At 39.2% G+C, this 23,362-nt stretch overlaps 1 protein-coding gene across 3 annotated transcripts in view; it reads right to left on the reverse strand.

Annotated features, from left to right (window-relative positions):
* Positions 1 to 23,362, reverse strand: part of ST13 (ST13 Hsp70 interacting protein) — a 24,224-nt gene continuing 862 nt past the window's right edge. For 2 of the 3 annotated variants that reach the window (XM_042050589.1, XM_042050587.1), the window contains exons 2-12: positions 18,345 to 18,402; positions 17,056 to 17,125; positions 16,882 to 16,952; positions 16,295 to 16,361; positions 15,638 to 15,722; positions 13,023 to 13,133; positions 11,980 to 12,082; positions 8,665 to 8,781; positions 7,927 to 7,978; positions 6,657 to 6,751; positions 1 to 1,755 (exon numbers count right to left, since the gene is read on the reverse strand). In XM_042050589.1, coding sequence (XP_041906523.1) covers positions 1,627 to 1,755; positions 6,657 to 6,751; positions 7,927 to 7,978; positions 8,665 to 8,781; positions 11,980 to 12,082; positions 13,023 to 13,133; positions 15,638 to 15,722; positions 16,295 to 16,361; positions 16,882 to 16,952; positions 17,056 to 17,125; positions 18,345 to 18,401 — 957 coding nt within the window. In that variant the 5' untranslated portion in view covers position 18,402 and the 3' untranslated portion in view covers positions 1 to 1,626. Of the gene's footprint in view, positions 1,756 to 6,656; positions 6,752 to 7,926; positions 7,979 to 8,664; positions 8,782 to 11,979; positions 12,083 to 13,022; positions 13,134 to 15,637; positions 15,723 to 16,294; positions 16,362 to 16,881; positions 16,953 to 17,055; positions 17,126 to 18,344; positions 18,403 to 23,011; positions 23,247 to 23,362 lie in introns of those variants that run through there. The other variant, XM_042050588.1, reaches the window with a different exon arrangement.

Here is a 23,362-nt window from a genome sequence, read left to right on the forward strand (position 1 = left end):
TGTGTTTTCCAAAACCATACTTTATTTTTAAAGGCTAAGAGAAGTATTCAGAACTGTATTTCTTAAGCAAAAAGATTCACATTTCACTGTGTGGGGTCATTAGTAGGAGAAAAAGCATTTGGAAATTTACTTTTTTGTAACTGCTGTTGAGTTCCTACATCAAACCAGATTTGTTTAAAAATGGTAACATCAGTTATGGCTTAAGATACAGAATTACAAAAGAGTAACACAAACCTTGAAACTCAAGCGGTGAACAGGTAACGATGGTAATTTTTTCCCACATAAAGATGTTTTAGCCAAGACAAACAGAAGCAACTGTCTTTATTGGTAGCCAAATCCACTGAACATCATCAGCAGAACATCATCAGCACAGACACTGCTTCAAGGATACCCATGCTGATAAACGCATGTGTTAGAAGAATGTTTTGTCTGTTCCAATTACTTCATCTTCTCCTCCGTATCACAAGCCTCAAAACCATGGAGGTATGAAACCACAACAGATTTTTTTTTTTTTTTTTAAACAAGAGGCTACAAGAAAAGATGGAAGACTACAGAATGTGGTGAAGAAAGAGTCATCACCTCTACAGAGACAGCAGGACTTTGACCAAGAAATTTTAATCAGCGAGCATGTAAGGACTTAAACCAATTCAGAACCCAGAGCTGCAATTTTGTTGGGTATTCTCCCCTTCACCGACCTATAACTCTGCATATACTTGTTCTGGATGGCTTGGATTCAGTGGGACAGAGGTAGTGATGGGAACAAGATTCCTTCCCTAAAGTTTCCAAATAGATGCAACCTGGTAAGCATGGCCCCAAGGAAGGATGAGCAGAGGGCCTGCCAACTGGGAAAGGACAAGAGCACAAGCACAGACAGTAAGCTGCTCTCCCAGACGCAGACCGATAAATAAAATGTTATGTAAAGGTGCTGGACAAGAACTGAACAAGTAACAAAACATCTGTGGCCTCTGCAATATGTACTTCATGCCAGCTTGTGCAAAGGATAGAACTGTACCTTTGCTGTACAGTTGTGGTGATTGAAATTATATAGGATTTGCAGTACTGCCAGAAGTTCCAGTGTGTAACTAGCTAGCCTGATTATTCTGATAATAGCTCTACAAAGTCAGTCACCCATTAAAAAAAGTAAATCTGTATTTGTAGACAATTCCTTTATCCAGTTAGTTCTTCAGACTTGTCCCACCTTTGCTATTTTTCTGTCTTAAGGGGATTATGACAGACTTCAACTGTTAAAGTTCTTTCCCCTTTGCTCAGTGAGAGCAATTTACAAAACAGCATGTTTTTATCCTGCACTCCTAGAATACTACAATTTGTTGTAAGCATACTCATTCAGAGAAAACTGTCTGTAATACTTACAATTAAATTTATAATAAAAGGTTGCAACTCTTGGACAAGAAGGGATGGTTGAAACTAGGTCATCTGAATATAATTTGAGTTCTATAAACCAATAATTGAATAAAGTCAATACTTGGGGCTAGAGAGCAGTTCTCCTTAGAACACCCCATTTCTCTTCTTAGGAAGATCAGAGGTAAAATGGTTTGTTTTATTGCAACACTGGTTAGCCAAATCCAATCCTTCCCATTCAGATATGATTTTTAAGAACCAGGGATTTTATGGTTTACCACCAAATTTGGCAGACAATTTACTGATGAGATTCATGACCTTGGGATTGCTCTGGTACTTGGACATATTTGCTGGGTTCTGGGCAACATCTTGGAATGCAACCATAACTTCTGGATCCTGCAGGACAAAAAGCAAAAAGAAATTAGGGCATTTGTACAACAATTCTACAAAAGTGATTATGTGGTTCCACATGAATCTAATCTTGCTTTTACATAAAAAGACTACATTAGACTTCTGGCAAGAAGTCTCTAAAGACAACCCAGTAATACAGTGTATGTTGTTAAGGCACCAGAGTCATTACTGAACTTGTTACAGTAATAGTTCAGTGTGTGACAAGGGGGGATAGGGTAAGAGTTGTGTTTTTCCAGAACAGGAACTACCAAACACAGCCACACCTACTGTATTATTTCTGTTCAGGCATCTTTCAAATGCATTTTGAAGGAGGCAGGATTTTGATGTGTGTAGCATGCATGATAGGATAACTCTACTCTGAGCAACAGCTAATTCTCATCTGTTGGGGAAGATGAAACAGGAAAGCCTTATAAATATGATTGCCTGACAAAGGATTTTGGGAATATGAAAACTACAGGCGACATCGAAATGAAAGCCACCTTTGAGATACCAAGTCTTAGTTACTGAACAACTAGAAAACAATGGTATGGCCGACTGAAGGTAATCCCCTCTTGATTGAACAATACCCTCTGCTTGCAGACAGGTCCAAGGGTCAGAGCAGACCCTACTAGCTCAGCAGAAGGGGTCCAAAGAGTAGTTTTTAGGAGTTAAGATGTAACACTCTATGGTAATATAACAATTCTTATAGGCTGTATGTAAATGCTATAGGATTTGTATCTTGTATTAGATTGGCTAGTGAAAATTAGAATATTCAGTACAAAAGATGATTTATTGTATTGTAACAAGGACTTCTTCACCACTCTACTTACTCCCTTACCCGCTTACTCTCTTACTTACCTCCTCTTCGCTCACTCTTACTCCACTCTTACCTACTTGCTCTTACTTTTACACTCTTGCTCTCTTGGGCCTGCTCCAAGCTGAGTCTGGCAGCTCTAAGCAGTGCCCCTATACCCACGCCCTTTGCAATAAACCGCATGTTCCAAGATCTGACTTCAGAGATCTCTCGTCTCCATCCGTCCCGACCGTCCAACCCACCCAAGCTCCTACACTCATCCTTTTGTCATTTTTTCATTCCAGCAGCAAAAGCCTGAAACTGTTGGGTTGTGAGCAGACAATGTGGTAATGTTTGGCTTTTAAAAATGCATCTAATTCCCAGTCGTTCCGCACCTTCACTGAGAAATCACACATGGAAGAGAACCTTGTTATCTTTCATCACACTACTGTGTTGCAGTTGATAAATACATCCACATATTCCATTAAGTCAGTGCCCAAAAAAATAACAACTCCATCTTCTCTATTTAGTATGAGAAGCATTAATACCTTTTTCCCATACTTCTAGTACACCTTTGGCTTCCACTGAACTTGAACTGGTTTTATTCGTTTTACATGTGTATGTTTTGAATATAAGGAATCTGTATGTATCGACTTTACATCTCACCCTGGAGAAATGTTTTCAGTATAAGCAATATCTACAAAAATTCCAATTTCTTTTAATTCAACAAAAGTGCAAGCAGTTTATTATGTTCAATACAAGTCCCAGATGTTAGCTGTAATTTAATCTGCTGTTTTTTCTAGGACATTTAGGTATTTTCACCAAAAGATACACTGCTCCCTAGACTTCTAACCCACTGCTACAGCAGGCATGTTTTTTGGAAACCATCAAAACCCAAGAAGTGTGCCCAGAGCTGTCTGTGCTACAATAACACCATCCTGTATCTATTCTAGCATAGGACTCAGTCCAAAGCTGTTTAACAACTCTGATCCTAAACTGCATTTGGAAGGTGTGGACTCCACTGAAAGCACCCACACACCTCAGTCATATTTTATACGTTGGGAACCAAGAGTCCAGTATTATGGGAGGATTTGTGTTGTCTCCCTCACAAAAGATAATCCCCAAAAGTATATGGAAAACAGAATGCTGAAGTTCAGAAAAGAGAGACTAGATACATTCTCTCCACTTTACAGGATTCCCACGCAAACAAAAAAGGAAGACTTTCACAACCTCAGACTTCTTGAATTGATTTCAAAATAGGGCATATGAGTATAATGTCATGTTGTTAAGTGTGTGGTTTCACTTATATATGAATCTGGAACAAAAAGCTGAGTAAGCTTAGTCACTAGTTTGTGTCAAAGCACACCTAAATTAATGTTAAATATCCAGTTTTATGCTATGTGTTTCACCTTCCTATCAATTCAGAGCAAGTAAATGATTCTGTTCCTCTGTGACTCCCTGGAAGCTCTCAACCTTACAGAGTGTTTGTAACATCCACGGTTTCACATTGATGAGCAATATTATCGAAATAAAGTATTAAGACTGAGGATATCAACATTTCTCTAGGGAAATGTTCAGTACATAAGGTGGAATGGTAGCCATTCCATTAATGGTACAAGGGAGACATTCAGTTTTCTAATGCTCTAGTCTTTAGCTGCAGAAGGAAAAATAATACTTCCAAGAAAAAAGTTATCACTATTTTTTTTTTTCTAACTTAACACATTTTGTTGGAAGTCTGTGTCTAACATATGGCTACATGTCAAATTAAGAGTCCATAGGTTTACCTTACACATCACTCCTTATAAAAAACACTTCTACTTGACTCCAAAATGCAAATGTCGTGTGTCTAGAGAAAGCTGTTGTATATGCAAGATACAAAGTACTGGACAGCCCTCCAGATAGGCAAAATAGTAAAATAAAACACACTAAAATTTCAGTCAATTCTTCTGGAGACTAGAAAGCTTAGGGGCAAATGAGCTAAAATAACATACATTAGAAGTCACTGCAAAAAGTCACACCTTGCTTTCATTAAGAAGCTGTGAAAAGAAATGCAACAGAAGTTTTGCTGCTTTGAGCAAAAATAATAATAATAAAAAATCCTGAAGAAATAAATCTTCAGGTAATGGAACCAGAAATCTCCCTCAAGAAAGAATTTTTATAGTGATTTGCAGAGATCACAAAACCACAGAATTGTTAGGGTTGAAAGGGACCTCTGGAGGTCATCTAGGCCAACCCCCCTGCTCAGGCAGGGTCACCTAGAGCAGGTAAGATTTATGCCAATGACAAGCAGTAATTTCCCTAAACATGTCCACAGGCATCCATATCTGGTTCTTTGGTTGCTTCTATGGATAACAAGATGAAGTTAACAGCATAACTAGTTTAATCTGGCTTGTCTTCAGGCACACACAGTTGTCAGGCTTACTGAGATGTTAAAAGAGTCAGGCACATTTCAGTGTTAACTCATGGAGAATAGTCTCCAAAATGATGAGATCATAGCAAGTCTAAGGAGACTGAGGTGGTGGCCTTCACTCTTAGAATATTCCCATTTTGGCACTAACTCTTCACTATGAAAAGTCTCTACCGACTATCAGTTAAAAAGCAATTTTGGAGCAACTTGTGTGATTCAGTATGTTCAGACTTTTTTGTCACCTCAGATAACAGACATAATAGCTGCCAGCTAACATTATCCATCAACATATTCCACAGCTGCACTGAGCAGATGCCAAGCAGTAGAAACTACTGTCTTTTAAAATTAGAGCTTATATGGCCACTTCGGAAAAGACCAGAACGCAGAATTGGACATTTTAGGAAAAGGTGGCAGTGTAGACATAGATCAAGTTCTAATAAATCATATCTAGATACCAAGTTGGTACAAAGAGGACAGTAAGAGACTCAAGGTTTGCTAACAGGCTGTACATGTTAAAGCCTGCCTGCATTATCAGAAAACACTGTCAACACACATTCTTGCAACTGAGTCCTACCCTATGTTGGGGCATATGTAATGAGCATGCAATGGAGTTTTCTTAAAGGCATATGACAAGCACTTAATATTTAGCTGTACCTCAACACTGTTTTCAGCAACCTCTCATCACAAACTCCAGTGTTACAGCAGGAAGTAGCCAGGTAAGGAAGACAGCTACAACACAAGGGCCCTTTCTGCATGGTTTGCATGCAAGCCAACATTGCTGACTGTGGCAGTCCAAGTAAAGGTGTGTCTTCCAACATCAGCAACCATAAAGAGAATGAACCCACAAACCTTTGCATGGTAAGTGATGTTTTTTTGTGATTCCAGGGCATACTGAATAAGGTTCCCTTGAGATGCCTTTATTTCAATGAGCTGAGGACAGTATGTAACTCTACTTTAACCACAGCAATCCAGAAAAAAGAAACAAGACAGTTTTATACTTGATTATTAGAATGCAAATGTGACTACATAGCTCTTTTTTCTAGCCCACCAGCCCTTAAAACTGATGTTGCCAGATATGTTCCATTTAATCTGTTGAAATACTTTTCTTGAGTCGAAGTAGTCATGACATTGAGCAATTAATTAATTGAGCAATTAATCAAGTCCACTAGGGAAGTAAGCTTTCTGCATATGAATTCAGAAAATGTCCAGTGAAGAACTATTCTAATAATACTTTGTCTGTGGCAAAACCTCAAACATTTAATCTCCTAAGAGAAAGGTAATTCTCATCACAATATTATTATAATATATTGTGTCAGAAAAATATTAACAATTTTTTGTTTGTGCATAATTATCCCTCTACGAAGTGTGTGCATTCAAAAAATGAGCAAGTGAATAATAATGTGTGGAAAACAACCACTTGAGAGAGAGTTTTTCAAAAGATATGACAACTGCATATGGCACACAGTTTTGCCTATCACAGACAGGGGGCAGGGTGTGTGTGATTTTTAATTAAGCTTCCATTAGTTTGCAAAACAGCTAACATTGAATCCAGACAATCTGGTGTCACACACATCAGGAAAGAATTTTACAACAGAAATAAGCAAGCACCCCATCGCTATCCAAAAGGTCACATCTTCCTTCCTCCCCTTAGGCTCTTAGGCAGTTTCTCTTTCAGAACACGTAGCTTTGACTTTAACAAATACTCACCTGCATGGCTGCCAGAACTTCGGGATCACTGAGAATCTCATTGAGACCTGGCATACCTGCCATTCCTGGCATACCTCCAGCCCCAGGAAAGGCACCTGAAAATCCAACACAAGAAAAATGCATGATGAAGAACATTTAACTCACCTATACAATAATTGTGTTCACTGAGACTAAGACATACTGCCCTTGCCACATCTCTAAAGCCATGTCCTTCTATAGGGCTACAGCTGGTCCACTCAATGGAAAGTAGGGTCTTCTCTTACTGTGAAGACCTACATCTTCTTTCATCCATGTTTTTAACCCAATTGAATAGGAGACTTGTAATGAGTACAGTTCTTTTTCTGGTTAACTTAAATGAGGTAGGTCTCAAACTCAGGAACATAAGGAGTTTGAATGCCTGGGGTGAACAACTTAGGGCAGAAGCAGCTCAGTAGTATTATGTCCCAGACACATTCCACATTTGGCAGGAACTTTAGGTTTTGAAAAATTGTACCACCAATGGGAAAAAACCCAACAAAACACCAAGAAAAATAACCCTGAAGCAAAATTCTTGAGGTTCTCTTACGGAATCTTTATTCAGTAGCTTCCCCAGCTGTGCTGAGCATGACACATATGGTCTCTATCTGGCTGCTGATGCAATTGGAGCATGCACACAGCCTATCTCAACTCTCAACTACAGCTCAATCTTAAGAGCATTAGTACTTTTTTTTTCTCCCCAGTTCACTGTCTAACATGGAAAGCCTGATTTTTGTGATGCTGTGAAGGATAACTTTTCTACAAGGTAATCTGCACTACCTCCTTTAAAAAACTATTCTGTTTAATAACAGCTTGCAACCAGCACAGACTTCCCTCATGTTCAATCCAAATTTTCAACTTGAAAACTACTGTTCTTAAGCAAAATGGATTCAAGACAACCTTGGTAATTTAGAAAACACTTTTATACTCATTTTTCAACACATTATCAAGCAAATTATGCTTCTTTTGTTTTCCCAGACCTAAATTCTTTCATTCTGTTATCCTCCAGTTATTCATTTCTGTCTTCGTTCTACTTGCTACACAGCATCAATCCTCAAGAGAAAGAAACCCAACCCTCTTACCACTAGTGCTCCAAGAGTTATTTGTACACAAGTTCTAAACTTCAAGATCTTTCTTGAAGTAAGATCTTTCTCTGTGTCTTGAGAACAAATGCTATAAAAACAGCAGTTATAACACTCCATATAGAAACAACAGCCACCTCTACCTCAAGTATTGGTGCTTAAAAATAAAATACCTGGGAAGCCACCAAACTGAGCTCCTCCTGCCTGTCGCCTTGCTTCTTCCTCCTGCAGATGAAAGCACGTCATTCCACAAAAAACAATGGAAATGCAGCCTGTTTTCTACTGCTCAGCTAGGTTTAGGAGAAAAAAACCAGCCGAGACTGTTTCAGGCAGATACACTATCACAATAAACAAAGCACTCTACTGTGGTTCAAAACCACTGACAAGAAATTGCTCTGTCTATTCTTAATTTTGTACGTGATTGCAGGTTAGTTATGCAGAGTATGTTTCTACTGAGTACAAACTGTACTATTTCTTTTAGCTTCCCAACTGTATTTTTAGAACTCCCACCCCCAAATTAAAATATATAATTAAAGCACAAAAAAAAGCAAGCAAGAAAAGCAAACTGTGCCAGGAATTGAGGAAGAGAAGCAAAGTATAATTCTGAATTTAAAACCTCCCACTCTGGGATACATAAGTACTTTAAGTGAAAACTATTCTGGAACAGTCATACAATAACTGACTTCTTGAAATACAGGATTAATAGAGATTCCAGAGACTGTTTTTGTCACAAGCAATAAAACCAGATGAACTCAAATGCCCTCTTCTCCAGATTTCATTACCAGTCAAGTAAGCAAGACAGAAACCAACTCTCTAAAATTTAAAACATTTTTTCCTCTGTAATTCATTTTAACCAAAATAACTATGACACTCTCCAAATAATTAAGAGATATTAAAGCCTAAATACTCACCCTTTGTGCTTTCTCATGCTCCTCCCGTGCCTTCTTCACTCTTTCCATTCTTTCCTTGATTTCCTTTTCTTCACGCTTACGCTCATATTTTCGTCGATGTTCTGCAATTTTCTGTGCCTGTCACAATGGAATACCAGGAGCTCCTATACATGTCTAGCATATCACACAATGTATTTCAATACAAAACACATGTAAGCATAACCAGCTGGTTCTACCAGTTCTTAAATTTCACACCCTACAAGGCTCTTTGTTTTAGGAGCCATTTGCTACTTCTTTCCCATGGCAATCAGTCATTCATGTCTACTCAACCCTGACTGGATTCACCAAAACATGCACTCTAGCATAGTTTTTTGCAGTAGTTTTGGGACTTGCAACATCGTTAGAACTTGAACAGGTTATTATTCCATGTCCCTTCATATTTTTTATGCTAAAATATCAATTTCTCTGGGGCTAAAACCAGAAAAGGGGCTAAAACCCCCTGGAAAAGGGCACAATAAGAATTCCCACTGCATACACACACACTTTTTAGATAGTGTTACTGCTGTTTCAGATGCCTCTACAGCATGTACAGACCAACAGGCAGACCAATGAATTCCTCAATCAAACCAAGAAAGGGCTGGTGAGGAGGACGTTTGCTTCCCCTTAGTAATTTTTTCCTCAAGTGTATTAAATCTACAGCCCCAGCGAAAGAGGAATTAACAATCTTCCCAAGCCTCCTTACTCAGGGCTCATTATAATGACAGAACTAACTGCAGCACCACTTTCCTCAAAACAGAACGTATCCTTACAAATGACTGTGAAAATGGTTCATGATTTCAGAAATAGTGTATGATGGTTACTCTGTACCATTCCTGTAACTAAAAAACACATACCAAAATCAGGGTGCAAGAACAAAGATACTATTACCACAACGGATACTCTTGTATTCTTTTAGAATACTCTTTAAAGGAAAACATTACTTTATAAGTAGCAGAGCTTTGATACAACTTATTTTAGCTAGGAGATACTCATTTCATACTACATCATTCCTAAGTGCATCTGCCAGAGAAAGTACACTGGAGGCAGCAGGAATGATACAGAGTGAATGCAGTACATGCTATCAGATCCTGATGTCACTGCCATTTAATGGCTCGTTAAGAGAGAGGTAAGCGTTCTGTTTTCTTTTTAATGAAGCATAAAGAGTTTCCAAAGTTTAGATTTTCATTATTTCTAAGTATTTCTCAAAACTAACTAAATGTTTTTAGAATTTGACTTAGACTTTTAGCTCAAAGTGCTACAAAGTAAAAAATTCTAGTAAAGCTTGAAGTGAATAAATTAGATTAATGCATCCTTTTCACTTAAGATTTTGAAAATCACCCATGAAAAGATGCTATGTTTTTCCTAGAGCTACATACACAATTTCCCATGCAGCCAGCAACTACACATCCATGTATCACAGATACTCTGCTGTTTCTGTGGGAAAGAAAAGGTTCCCTCTCAGCCAAGCATTAAGTATACTTCTTTTGAAAACCAGTTGAGACCTACATTAACCACAGATCAATAGTCTCATAAACAGAAGACTAAAAGGCTGTAAAATGGTTTCCACTGTCATTTTGCTGGAGACAGCAAAGACATGGTAGAAAAGCTGAAGTTGTTAGACACAGGAATGTTTATGCATGTGGGGGGTTTAACCTTGACTGGCTGCCAGATGCTCACTAAGCTGCTCCCTCACTCCCCCCTCCTCAACAGGAGAGGAAGAGAAAATAAGGTGGAGAAGCTCTTGGCTTGAGATAAAGACAAGATCACTCACCCATGACCATCATGGGCAAAAAAGACTCAACATGGAGAATATTCATTTAATCTATTGCCCATTAAAAATGGAGCAGCATGATGAGAAACAAAGACAAAACTAAAGCCACCTTCTTCCCGAAGTTCAGCTTTACTGCTTCATTTCCCATTCTTCCACTTCCTCCCCCCATCCTGAACAGCACAGTGGGGTGGGGGCTGTCATCAGTTCACTGTACTTCTGCCGCTCCTCCCTTTTCACACCTTTTTCCCACCCCAGCGTGTCTGCCCCACAGGATACAGTTCTTCACAAACTGCTCCAGTGTGGTTGTCCCCACGAGGTTCAGTGCTTAAACAGACTGTTCCACCATGGGTCTCCCATGAGCTGCAGCTCCTGACACAAAACCAGCTTCAGTGTAGGCTTCTCTCCACCAGCTGCAGTTTCTGCCAGCAGCCTGCTCCAGTGGACTCTCCATGAGCTGCAGCTTTCTTCAAGGTGCACCCACTTCCTCTGGCATGGGATCCTCTATGGGCTGCAGGGTGGATCTGCTCCACTGTGAACCTCCACAGGCTCGAGAAGGACAATCTGCTTAACCATGACCCTCTCTATTGGCTGCAGGGGAATCTCTGCTCCCATGCCTAGCACACCTCCTCCCAGTTCCTTCTTCACTGATCTTGGTGTCTCTGCAGGGTTGCTTCTCCCATCTTTTTCTTCTTTACTGCCCTCCCTCTCACAGCTGTTATGCTGCATTTTTTAACCCTTTCTTAAATATGTTATCATGGAAGCACCACTGGCATCACTGACTCACTCAACTTCGGCACCAGCTGGAATTGACTCCCTCTCTCACAGGGACAGCCTCAGGTCTCTCCTTACAAGAGGCCAGCCCTGCAGTCTCCACCTTTCCCCAAACTTCCTATGTAAACTCAATACAATACAACAGCTGCCATCTGTGGTGTGTCAACCACTTCAAAGTAACAGGCAAAAACACATGAAAAAGGAAGCCTGCTATCAATAATGTTACACTGGTTACACAGAAGTTCCTCCTTAGAAGATTGCTGGGGTCAGCCATGGGAGAACAGCTGAAAACCCGTTGGGCAAAGCTGAGGCTGCCCTCATGGGGCTGACTAATGAAAGTACAAACCAAAGCAAAGTCCTTCCTTTAGAAAATATGCTTAAGGACAAAGCTTTGATCAACTCAGAAATATCTTGGGAAAAAAAATCCATTATCAGTTATCTCTTGCTTTTCTGAAGGTTTTTAGTCAAGATTCTAAAATACCTGGCAAACTTCAACTGCTTCAGATTCTTCTCTTAAAATTTTAAAAAGGAACATACTTCATATTTTGGTTACATGCCCAGCCCCACACACTCAATTTCCCTACACACTGCCATAAACAGCTGTTACTGAAGACAGAAGTATTTATAACTGCAGTCTGAAGTGTTGGAAGACACATGAACACATTTCTTCCAGACAACGCCTATTGAAGAACATGAAGGCAGCTTTGTCACTCAGACAAATACAGGGAAGACCTTTAACATTCCTCCCCACTTACTCTTGGCTGCACCTCCTTCAGCATGGCGCTTGCATCTTCATCATAATCCAGTTTGCAAGCTAATGCAAGATCATGAGCAGCCTCCTCCCAGTGGCCAAGAAGTCTGGAATGGGGAAGACACCAACAGTCAGAAGGAAAAACTGAACACTTAACAGTTCTTCAAAGTATTTAACCATGCATCACTCAGAATTTTTACCTAGAGCTACAAGGACGCACAGAAGTTTAATAATCGTGGTGTTTTCACTAAGTTGCACACTACAATACCACTAGAGGACGCTTGCTTGCTTGCCTGATATCCTTACAGTAAGTTTTGCTTGAAGTAACGACGAGTAAAAAACTCTCCATGAGATCATGTCATTGTCTGCTATAAAGAATGATCTAACAGGGAGAAGGTACCCTAGCTAAACACATGAAGCACACTAAGATTAGCCATTTGCTTTTTCCACTTTTACACAGGCCATAAGAATTGTCATCTTTTTTCTCTGATTTATTGCTATTTAAAAAAAAAAAAAAGTTGAACTATAGTTGGGGGGATGCCTAACACCATTTTAAATAATTACACTATTTGCTTAATAACATTTCTCAATTGCAACAAATGGCATTTAAATTTACTACGTAGAAGAGCTCCGGGATCTAAGGAATAAGAACAGCAGAGAAATGTTCAAGAATTATAGGTCAGTAAAAAAACCCAACAAACTAAGTGAAAACAAAAGACCTCCAAACAAATAAACCACACAGTCCTAGATCTCATAATCTTTACCAAATGATTAGAAAATGTTATTCAGAAAAGCAGTAAGCCATTAGAAGATGGGGGGGAGGAGGGGGAAACAGGGGATGAGCGTACCAGGAGGACTACTCATAAATTGCCATCAATAAATCACCATCTTTTCTGTTCTCTAAGCCACATACACAGCACAATGGTTTCTTGGCTCATGGCTACTGCTCTCAGGAACAAGACAAACAGTTCAGAGACACAGAGAAAGAGAATATACGAACAAAACTGTTTCCCTCAAGTAAAGATACTATCAAGTGCAGTTCATTACCTGTGTGCTTTTCCCCTCCATTTGTAGGTCTGTGCAGAGTCAGGATTAATCTTGATGGCTCTGTCACAATCTCTAATGGCAGCATTTGGCTTCTGGAGTTTCACAAAAACACTGTGGGAACAAGAACATTTATCATACATATTGAAATACCAAGTTACTAACTTAAGCTGGAAATAATTTTGGGTGACTAACAGGCAAGCTAGTGAGATAATGTATTTGAAGAGCTCAGTTCAAAACGATTTTGTAGCGATAACAAAGTTGCTAAAATTTAGTCTCACTCTCCCAGCATTGTAGGTGAATCATTAGCAAGAACTGAAAGCATTCATTGTTCAGACTCAAGTCCTGCCAGCAAGAATAACCAGTGCAGAAGGAGAAGACACAGAAATGCAAAAGACAGTTCAGCCCTATGGTGCTTGGGGTCTATAGCCAGTGGCAACTAGCAATTTGAACAAAACAACAATAATATTCTGCATGCTATATTGCACAGTCTTTAACACAGTAACACAAAGAAAGCATGAGGAGTTATGCTAACCCATGACAGCAGGCTACAAAGATCAACAGCTAGAGTCATGAGGAAAAGGATATAGATGAGTCATCAAAATCAAAAGCAGCAAAACAAACACAAACTCAGAAAGAAGCCCCAATCCTTGTCAGTTCAATGTAAAAACTGAAAATTTTACAACACACAAGCATATCAGACTAACTGATAGAGCGGTACTTTAGGAGGTTCAAGTAATTAAAATTAAAAATCTCTGAAGGAAACACTAAAAAACATTCCTGAATTGACAAAAGTATTCAATATTCAACATATTCCATGTCAAAACTTCTACATCTACATCTAATTCTACATCTCCCTTTTACATCTACTTGAAAACAATTTATCAACACTTCCTGTAAGTAACTTCATTATTAAGATTTGTTATAAAGCAAGTACAGAGTCACACACTTTCTTCTAGGAACAAACAGGTGGACAGGGTGTCAGGGAAGTGTCCCAAAGCTACACCTCACCAATGAGAGCCATTCCAATGTTGCTGGCTCCACAAAGCCACTAGTCTCTTAAACACACAGCCCCCCCCTCCAGAAGCAAAACCATGGATTACTCATAGCACTTGATCAGCATGGCAAGTTTTACAATATCCTAATATATTATTCATTTCTTTCTACAACAGACCTAATTGAGGGAACTTTTAAACTTCTAACATTCTTATTTTTCACTGCTATACCAGTCCTGAGAAGATATGGCACTATAAGAGATTTTAAAAATACTGTTATGATGGCAACAGCAACAGTGTATTAAGGTACACAAGTGGTGTTACGTGCAAAAATTTTGATATGGAAAGGAAAAAACCAGCAAGGCAAGTACCAGTTAAGATGTATTACAATGGAACAGTTAAAGGACAGTAATTAATCTCATGAAAGTTGAAGTTTTCTTTGAATAATACCTTGCTATGGGAAAGATCCACTAAATTATCAAATTGTCCATGGTTAGTGGTCTTTTGCGTAAGAACGGAAAAAAAAATCTGCTTCTGCACCACATACTTGTCCAGCTTTCCTGAAGAATCAGGAAGATAAAGATGTTTGTGCATTATGAATTTAGGAAGTTCCCAATGCATCATCTGCAGCCTGGTAGATGTTATTAGCAGTAAGGTGGGTAGAGAATGGGCTGAGATACAGATGTGTCCTGTTCAAACATAAGACTGTTGAACAGAACAGTCTACAGGCAGTAGGTTTGGTCTACTAACAAATTCATTTAGCAGGTACAACAAGGACAGAATTCACAGGATTCTTAATTAAGTTTGCATCTAAACAGAGTATCATTTCAATCATCATATTAATCCCACAATAAACTTCAGATTTTACAAATGTTTCTAATCCAGCATTATTCTATCTCCACACACCAAAAGCAGTATTGTTGAGGAATACTTTCAGTGCAGGTAGCTCCATGTGCAGCTGCAGTGTCAGCTGAAGACTGAACTCTCGTGCTGAGAGCCCCAGGCAAGAACTGGTGCCAGCCTTTGCACAGGGACCTGTGGCCCAGCCAGGTGAGTGAACACTCTGTGACACAGCAGAAGCCCATGACCCCAGACTTTCACAAGCACAGACTGTGAGGGTATAAAAGCCCAGGGCTTCCTTTGTTTGGGGTCCCTCCTCAGAGGCACCAGCTTGAGCTGTTAGTTTGTTATTGCACCATGATTAAATTATTTTAAGGATCCAGGTATCTGAGACTGCTGTGGGAAAAGCAGGGTCAAGACAGTAAGGAAACCTGGTCTGACTGTGTGACTATGGGGTGTGTAGCTGCAAAGGGGTTTCAGTCCCAGCTCAGTGTGAGTGTGACTGCGAGGGTACCCCTGGAAGGTCAGACAGGAAAGTACCCTTAACGTTACCACGATGCATTTTGGAACACTATTCTGTTATTTACTGTATTATCAAGATTCTTTATATGGCTGCTTCAGCAAATCCGATGACTCAAACATAAAAAAAACTGCATGAAATGAACACTACCCTTTCCCTCCTGTGGTTTAAGTTTACACAGATCCTCAAGTTGCCTTATACTTAGACTCTTTAAGGAAAATAACACAACAGGCAGAAACATAAATCACTAGTTTATGACTCACCTTGCCCTCTTGGCATACAAGATGGCCAAACAAGGATTCAGCTTGATAGCATCCGTGAACAAGTCAACAGCTTTCTGAAGATCCCCTAAATATAGGTACCAGTGAAATTTCAATCATTATGTAATGAAATTACATCCAAATTCCCAAACCTTTCTTACAGTGTTATGTGCCTAGACACTTCTTAAATAGAACATTATCAACAAAGAAAAACCAATTTCTCCCTCTCACTATGTTACTGAAGTACAAACTCCAAAATTAATGCTTGAGAAGAGACACTTTCCCCAGTTAAATTTGTGTATTTAACTTTGAATGCAATCAAATAGAATGCCACATCTTTATTATACACCTTTTCACTGCATTAAGACAAACCACTAGAGACACTAATCATAACATGGAGGAAACTACTATAATGATCAATGCGTAATTAAGATGCTGCAGTACCTCATTTCCCCCTCCCACCTTTCCCTAACTATGGCTACATTGGAAAAACAGTACTTGAAGAAGCTTTCATGTTCTAGATAGAGGAAACATACTTCTTGTTGGATACCCAAAACTTTCTTGAAAGCATTCAAAATGGTCCAAGATATCTATCTTCTTTTTTTAATAGGAGAACCAAACCTAATGTCCTTGAGTAAGTACTAAAAAACAATTTATCACCTTCACTGAGAGCATTTATCGCTTCAATCTTCTTTTCGTTAGCTTGATCCGCCATCTCTTCAGTTACCTAAAAAAATTAAACGAAAAACACACACAAACCCCAAAAGCTGTAGAGTCCAGGCCAGAATTACCACACTAAGACTGTGCCAAAAGAGAAAGCTTCAGTTTTCCAATTCCAGAACCTTCATTTTAATTTGCATTGAAATCATAGTTCAAAAAAACCCACAAAACCTTTGCTTTCAGCTTGAAGACATTAGTCAACATTATTTTTAGCTATAAAACACCTGAAATCTAAGTTGAATAATTGTAGAATTCTACATATCTAGTTTGCATGGGTGTTTTGATAAACTTCTTTGGCGTTTTCTGACTTGACCTTCCACATTAAACTTTTTGATTGACTCTAACCTTAAATAAGAAAAGACTGTGATTTTAAGCCAGTAAGTTTTCTGTTGAGAAAAAAAAAGAGCCAAAACAAAAGCTGGCTACACAGATAATAGAGTACTCATCCTCCCTCAGCTGCTATCCCTGATTACACTCAAACCCTCTTTCTATCTTTCCTACTGCCACACTGAAAAGATTTTGCTTACCTCCACATTTTCATCTCCCATTTCTTGAGGGTCATCGTTGTCTGGTTCAATCACTCCCTCATTGTCAATTTCTGGGGGAAAAATAAAAAGCAAGACTAAGCTCCATCTATAGAGACAGGATTTTCAGAATCATTTTCATGTTGGAAAATGCAGTAAAGTCACTATTTTCCCCACCTAAGTCACTCTCTTCACTTTCTGGCTCAGGTGATTTAACCGGCTCCTCTGGATGTTCCTCTGCTTTGCCCTGAGAGAGACACATACTTGTAAGTACACATTATTTCTGACTGATGCTCTATTTCCACTCTCATGAACAACAATGTATTAGAAAAGTCAGATCACTATACAGCTGAACCATTTTATTTTTAAGATACTAATCTCCTTTTCCCTCCTCTCAGATTAAGTCTATCATGTATGCAAATATTTAAGAGCTCAAATCTGGACTCATGAACTTCTATTATTGGTAAAACTGGTCCTTCCAATTTTGTAATTCAATAACCAAGACCAAAAAATCCAAATAACACCCAATTCAGACCCAGTTTTGCAGTGATTACTAACCAACTCTTCCACTTCCTGCCTTCCCTCACACATTCTCTGGATCAAAAATTCTCTCAATCTAATACTATTTAGCTAAGGCCTTTTAGCAAGCAACAATAAGCTGATGACAGTGATTTAAATATTGTTTTCATTTGCCAAGGCCTGAGATTGTTGCCATACATACTTAGAATATTTTTTCAAAAATTTCAAATGCTTTCTTATCAACTTCTAACTAAATTTCATCCAAATCCCATAACTTAGCATATCCTGTCTATTATCACAGATACAAGCTGCTTGTCTTCATACTTAGTGTCACACACTATATTCAGTACATAGACACAATCCCTCCATAGAGCTCTAACTAGCCAGTAATTCCAGCACCCACTATCTTGTTAAATAAATTAAAAATCATCTTTTTTCAAAAGAATTTCAAACTTGAAAAAATCCTGATGTAAGTATCTACACAGCAAATTTATTTTCTCCCTTAAAATAAATAACAAAAACCAACAACATCTTCCGCAACACTGCCTTAAAAATTTGATAGTTCAACTGATCACTTCATTACTTATCATGCTCATTAATATTTCTTCTCATGAAAAGATTATAATTTAATCCACTAATGACTAGAGAAGTGGTTTATAAACAGACAAGAGAAAACAAAAAAAAAAAGAAATCAAGCCTCTGTATGGCATTTGCATTGCAGAGAACATCAGGCATTCAGGATTAGGGAAATGGAGCATGATAACACTTGAAACGAACTAGGAAGCCATCTGTAAGAAGTCATCTGCAACAGACAATGGGCAGGCTTCAGACTGAACTCCCACATTCAGCCCCGTCATTTGAGTGAAAACTGACAGCAATTTTCCCCCTTCTGCTGCTCAGTAATTTTGTCAGCATCAATTTTCCATGATAAATTTTTCATATCTCACCTTACTTGTCTCCTCTGTGGAGGTATTGGCTGGAGCAGGTGGTATTGTGCCTCCCATACTTTTTCAGCAAAACAGAGAAAAAACAAAACAAAACAGTAATATTACCAAAATAGTGACATGTATTTTATTGATTCAAATCCTGATAATCTCGCCTTTTTGTTGTAACACAAAACATGATGATCCATTTCACTGTCAAAGCAGCAGAGTACACATCCCCCACACTTTTCTCAGTATAGTGCAATGCACACTGTCTGTTGTACAACTCCATTGAGACTTGTACTCACTTGCGTCACCCTTCACCCACCCACCCTTTCTCACAAGGAAAAACTGCCTCTTGGCTCAAATGGATTTTCTCCTTTAAATGTAACTTATGTTTGAAACAAAACTAGATATTATGATTATAGATATTACTAAAATTATTTTTTGAACAGAGGTCAAACAATTAAAGAGAACAGCCTAAAAGGCCTATGCAATTAAAATAAACCTGCTGCCTAGGAAAAAAAAAAAAAAAATCCTTTCTCTTACATACTGCAATATTCCTGCTTTTCCTTCATTACAATTAAGGAGCAGTCTTTGTAGAGACAGCATTCTGTCAATACAGAATAAACTTCCACATGCTATCGACTTTGGTTAGCAGCCAGGAATAAGAGGCTGAATTCTCCAGGTGTTAGATGGAACATCTAATCATACCTATGACAGCATGCCACAAGGAATACCATTCCCAGGCATCCCCTGCCCCAAATTTCCACCTACTGATGGTTTTCAATAAAAATGATTCTATGAACTCAACAACCAACTCCTTGGGGCCCTACACAAGATGGGATGCAGGGGAGAGGAGAAGGAGGTGGGCAAACAGGGGTGGGCAGGAGGAACTGGAAGGATGTAGGACTATCTGCTTTCAGGAATTAGTGCAACATAAAACTGCACCCCAAGGATGAGAAGTTATAGCTTCTTAAGTCAACCTACTGCAGTCCATTCTCCCCTCTTTTCTCCCTCCTGTCAGCAGCACCATCTCAGAGTCATGCTGAAAACAAACCTAAATGAGGAGGGATAGGACAGTGATAGGGATGAATTGGGGGGGAAAGGGTAGAAGAGTGAAAAGGAGTTGACAGGATTGACACATCCTGACACATCCTGCAGCAAAAGGCAAGAAACAGCACTAAACTACTTCTTATTTACAAGGAAAAACTGTCAAAAAAAGCCAAAACCAACAAACCAACCAAAAAAAAAAAAAATCCAACAAGTGACAAACCCCAGCATGTTCTGAAGCTCCCGGGATGCTGACATTACTTAATCAAAGTTATACTGCAAGGACTAAACAACTGCAGTCTGAGAAATCATTATCCAGCTAGGCAGAAAACACAGAGCATGAACTAACTGTTCCTCCTAAATTTTTGCCCTCGTAGGCTGACAATAGAACACATAACTCTCTATTAGTCCCTAAAAACCAAGGAGAGGACTACAGGGACCATCCAGTGAAGCCCTGGAACTGTCGCTGTTATCCCCAGAAAGATGGCAAAATCACAACATAAGTCCAGGTCAGATGATATGGCCAAAGCAGAGCTAAGCCTCCTTTGATGCCAAAACCCCATCTTTTATAGCATGGATCGCAAAAGAGAAATTACATGATTGGCCTACTGACCCACCACCTCTCAAGGTGACAGGTTGAGCAGTAAGACACCCATTTCCAAATATTATTCTTAAAGAAGGAAAATAATTTTCACAGTTATCAAAACAACTTGCAGGTGTAGAAACGATTTACTGTTGTCCATCCAGTTGGCATGAGAACGAAAGCTTTCACAGAGAAGCTGTGAGAAGGTGGATTTCTCTGTTTCTCAGCTACAGCACGAGAAAGGAAAAACTTCACAAATGCTTTCGCAGCTGGAAAATTCCTCTGCTCCTGCCTTTTAGCATCCACATGGAACTTTTCTTTTGCATAAAGAAAACTACAAATTACAAAGCATTTTAGCAGCGCTAATACCTAATATCCATGGTAATACCTGGTTTGAAGTCTGACACCTTAAATCACCTCAAGACTGAAACAACTTAGTCAGCCTCCTCTGTTCTCTTCATATCCCTCCAAAAACCATCCAAGTTTAGATCAGTTTGAGAAATGTTTACTAATATACATGCATATTTTATAATATGCTATTTCATGTACTGCCAAGGCTAAACAGTTTCATTCACAGTACTTGAAAATATTTTTGCTATCCTGGTAATCTCTATTTAAACTACAGTTATAATCCCAGAATGAAAAGAAAGTTACTCTAAAATCTCTTAAACCAGTATTTGATTACAACGATTAAATACACAGCAGGGATATATGCAAAGTTTGCAATGTATTAAACCTCAGCAGTATACGGAAACACGAGACACTCTCATAGGAAAAGGGGAGTACTGAGCTGTAGAAAAAGAACAGACACACACAAGACACACACAGAGTGCAATGCCAGCAACAACTGGGGGTTGTCAGGACTCCATTGCAACAGTGACTGCACATTTCCACTCATCACAGCCATGAGAAGTGTCACGTTCATGACTTGTTGGAAGAACCGCAAATGTGATTTCTGCAACCGCTTTTATTATTGACAGCAAAATTATATTTAGAGAGAAACTGGATTACTGTGAATTCAAAAGGGTAAAAACCTATTTGAACAAAACAACAAAAAAATGCAAAAAGCCTTATTCATCAATTAGGGATTCTGTGTTTTATTTTTAAGGACTGCTATTGTTTCTTTGTTCAATTGCAGGGTTTTGAAACGTGTTTCCTTTAATGACTCATTTCATAATAATTCAAGCAAAACATTTGTATTTTTATGCAATTATGAAAAAATGGGCTTGATAAAACGAATGTCAAAACACTTTCCAAACACACTCACGCACTACCGTATGCTTTCTCTACAAAGAGAACCTACATGGAAATATAGGCAGAACAAGGGTTAGAAAACAAGTGCATGAAAACAGGTAAGACTTAAGGTTACTGATGCAATATTAACAGCTAGTCAGAAATAAAGCATCCCATTCTGGCTTCATGAGTAGTTAGCATAATTTAAATTAGAATCCCTAGGTTTAGGGGGAAAAATCAAATAGATTAGCAGAATTTTAGTTGAAAAATTTAATGATGGATTTTAGTATCATTTAGTCATTATTCTAATCATTCATAACACTACCTAGGTAAACAAACCTATATCTTTCAGATTAAGACAGGTAAGCCAGACAGAGATGTAAGAGCTTCCGAGTTTATTTCCACCTGAAGGCAGGTCATGCTGTTTGAAGCAGCTTCCAAAGAATGATCAGGCCCTATAAATGCAAGAGCTTCCGAGTTTATTTCCACCTGAAGGCAGGTCATGCTGTTTGAAGCAGCTTCCAAAGAATGATCAGGCCCTATAAATGCACTTAATTGTTCTACTGCAAACAGCACTATTATGTAAAGGCAGAGGGAGACCCAGCAGAATTTCAGACAGTTTTGCATGGAAAGTAATTTGGGTACCACTACCACCATTCAAGTGTATTATTTAGGCAAATATAGAACTCAAATACATGAAGAAAACCAGAAAACTTGAGAGAGCTGTAGGAGGTTCTGCTCTGAAGTATTTTTTAACTTTTGAGATAAAGACATCCAGTGAAGATTTTACATGTAAAAAACATTCCATGGCTCTAAATGTAACTTCTGTATTTATAAGACAAGCACCAAATACAAATTCTAAAACTTATCTGGAAATTAAAGCCCTCCCCATTAACATGGAGAAAGTCAGATGGTCATCTCTCCATTCCCTAACACCTTCTTTGACCAAAAGAAGTCAGTGTTCTTCCTCTCCCTCTTAAAGCAGTCTGTCCACACCTTCATATTTACACAACAGAAGTACTGGAAGAAACCCAGGGTGAGGCACTGAGGTATTTTATGCAGTAGCAAAAGGAAAAAAGACCTGCAGTAGGGTGAGACAGACATCGATCTCCTTCCTAGACAGAGGTACATCCACTGTCAGTACTGCAAAGCCAAGTTCAGTTAAATACAAGTGGTTTTACAACCACAGTATTATTCAGATGCATAAAAAACCTTAAATATCACTGTAAAAGAATACGAATAAACACTTCATTGTAGCCATTTTCATTACAGAACATATTGTGAAATGCCGGTGTTTAGTTCTTCATATACGTGTGCATATATATACACCTATACACACAAAACCCTGCTGATTCAGATTAACGCAAATTTTCTAAAACAATTCCCACTTTGCCACTAAATAAAAATCTTTTAAATCCCATTTGCATAAAATGTGCACCTGAAGGTATGTCCTTCACTTCTTAAGAGTTCCTCAGTGTAGCAGCCATAAAAGCCAAGCAGAGGTACTGGAGCTGAACACAGGGGTTCTGTGGGTTCTCTGCCAGCAGCAAACAATCGCAACCCTTCCAGCCTCGTGCTTCTGGGCGCTCAGGGTGGAACCCAAAGAGGATTTTTAACTGAGAAGCAGCTGTTACGACAGGCCCGGCTCACACAGAGTACGTGCAGGGTAAACAGCAGGTACCTAAATGCTTCACAGGGAGCGGAGAATTCGACTACTTTTGAGACACTAAACTTCAAAGAGCAAAACACGTTTTGGACAGGAACTATAGCTGCCAGGTATTTTGTGCTTTGGGGTACCAGGATGTAAATCAACGCCACTCACCTCCCCACAAACTCGGCTCCTTTTTAAGACAGGCTAGCCAACTCTGCTGCGTAATGCGAGAATTAGCTCAGTAAGTATTACTCTGGGGCTTTCCAGGCTGGAAAGCTGAGCCACTGAGAAGGCCGGGGGGCAGGCTTTTTGCAATGGGAATAGCCAGCGTTAACGAAACAAAACAAAAAATTAACGAGTCTTTTTAACGCGCCGGGAGTGAGCCCGGCGGGAAGAGGAGAGGGCGGGAAGGCCGCAGCGCGGACCGAACCGGACCCGACCCGCGGGGGCGACACTGCGCGCTCCCCGCTCCGGCCACGCGGCGCGCCCGCGGGCCGGCAAGCGCTGAGGAGACACGCCCCC

This window comes from Corvus kubaryi, unplaced genomic scaffold (assembly GCF_017639235.1).
Source record: "Corvus kubaryi isolate FWS band 111438036 unplaced genomic scaffold, C.kubaryi_AGA036_p1.0 74, whole genome shotgun sequence".
NCBI classification, from domain to species: Eukaryota; Metazoa; Chordata; class Aves; order Passeriformes; family Corvidae; genus Corvus; species Corvus kubaryi.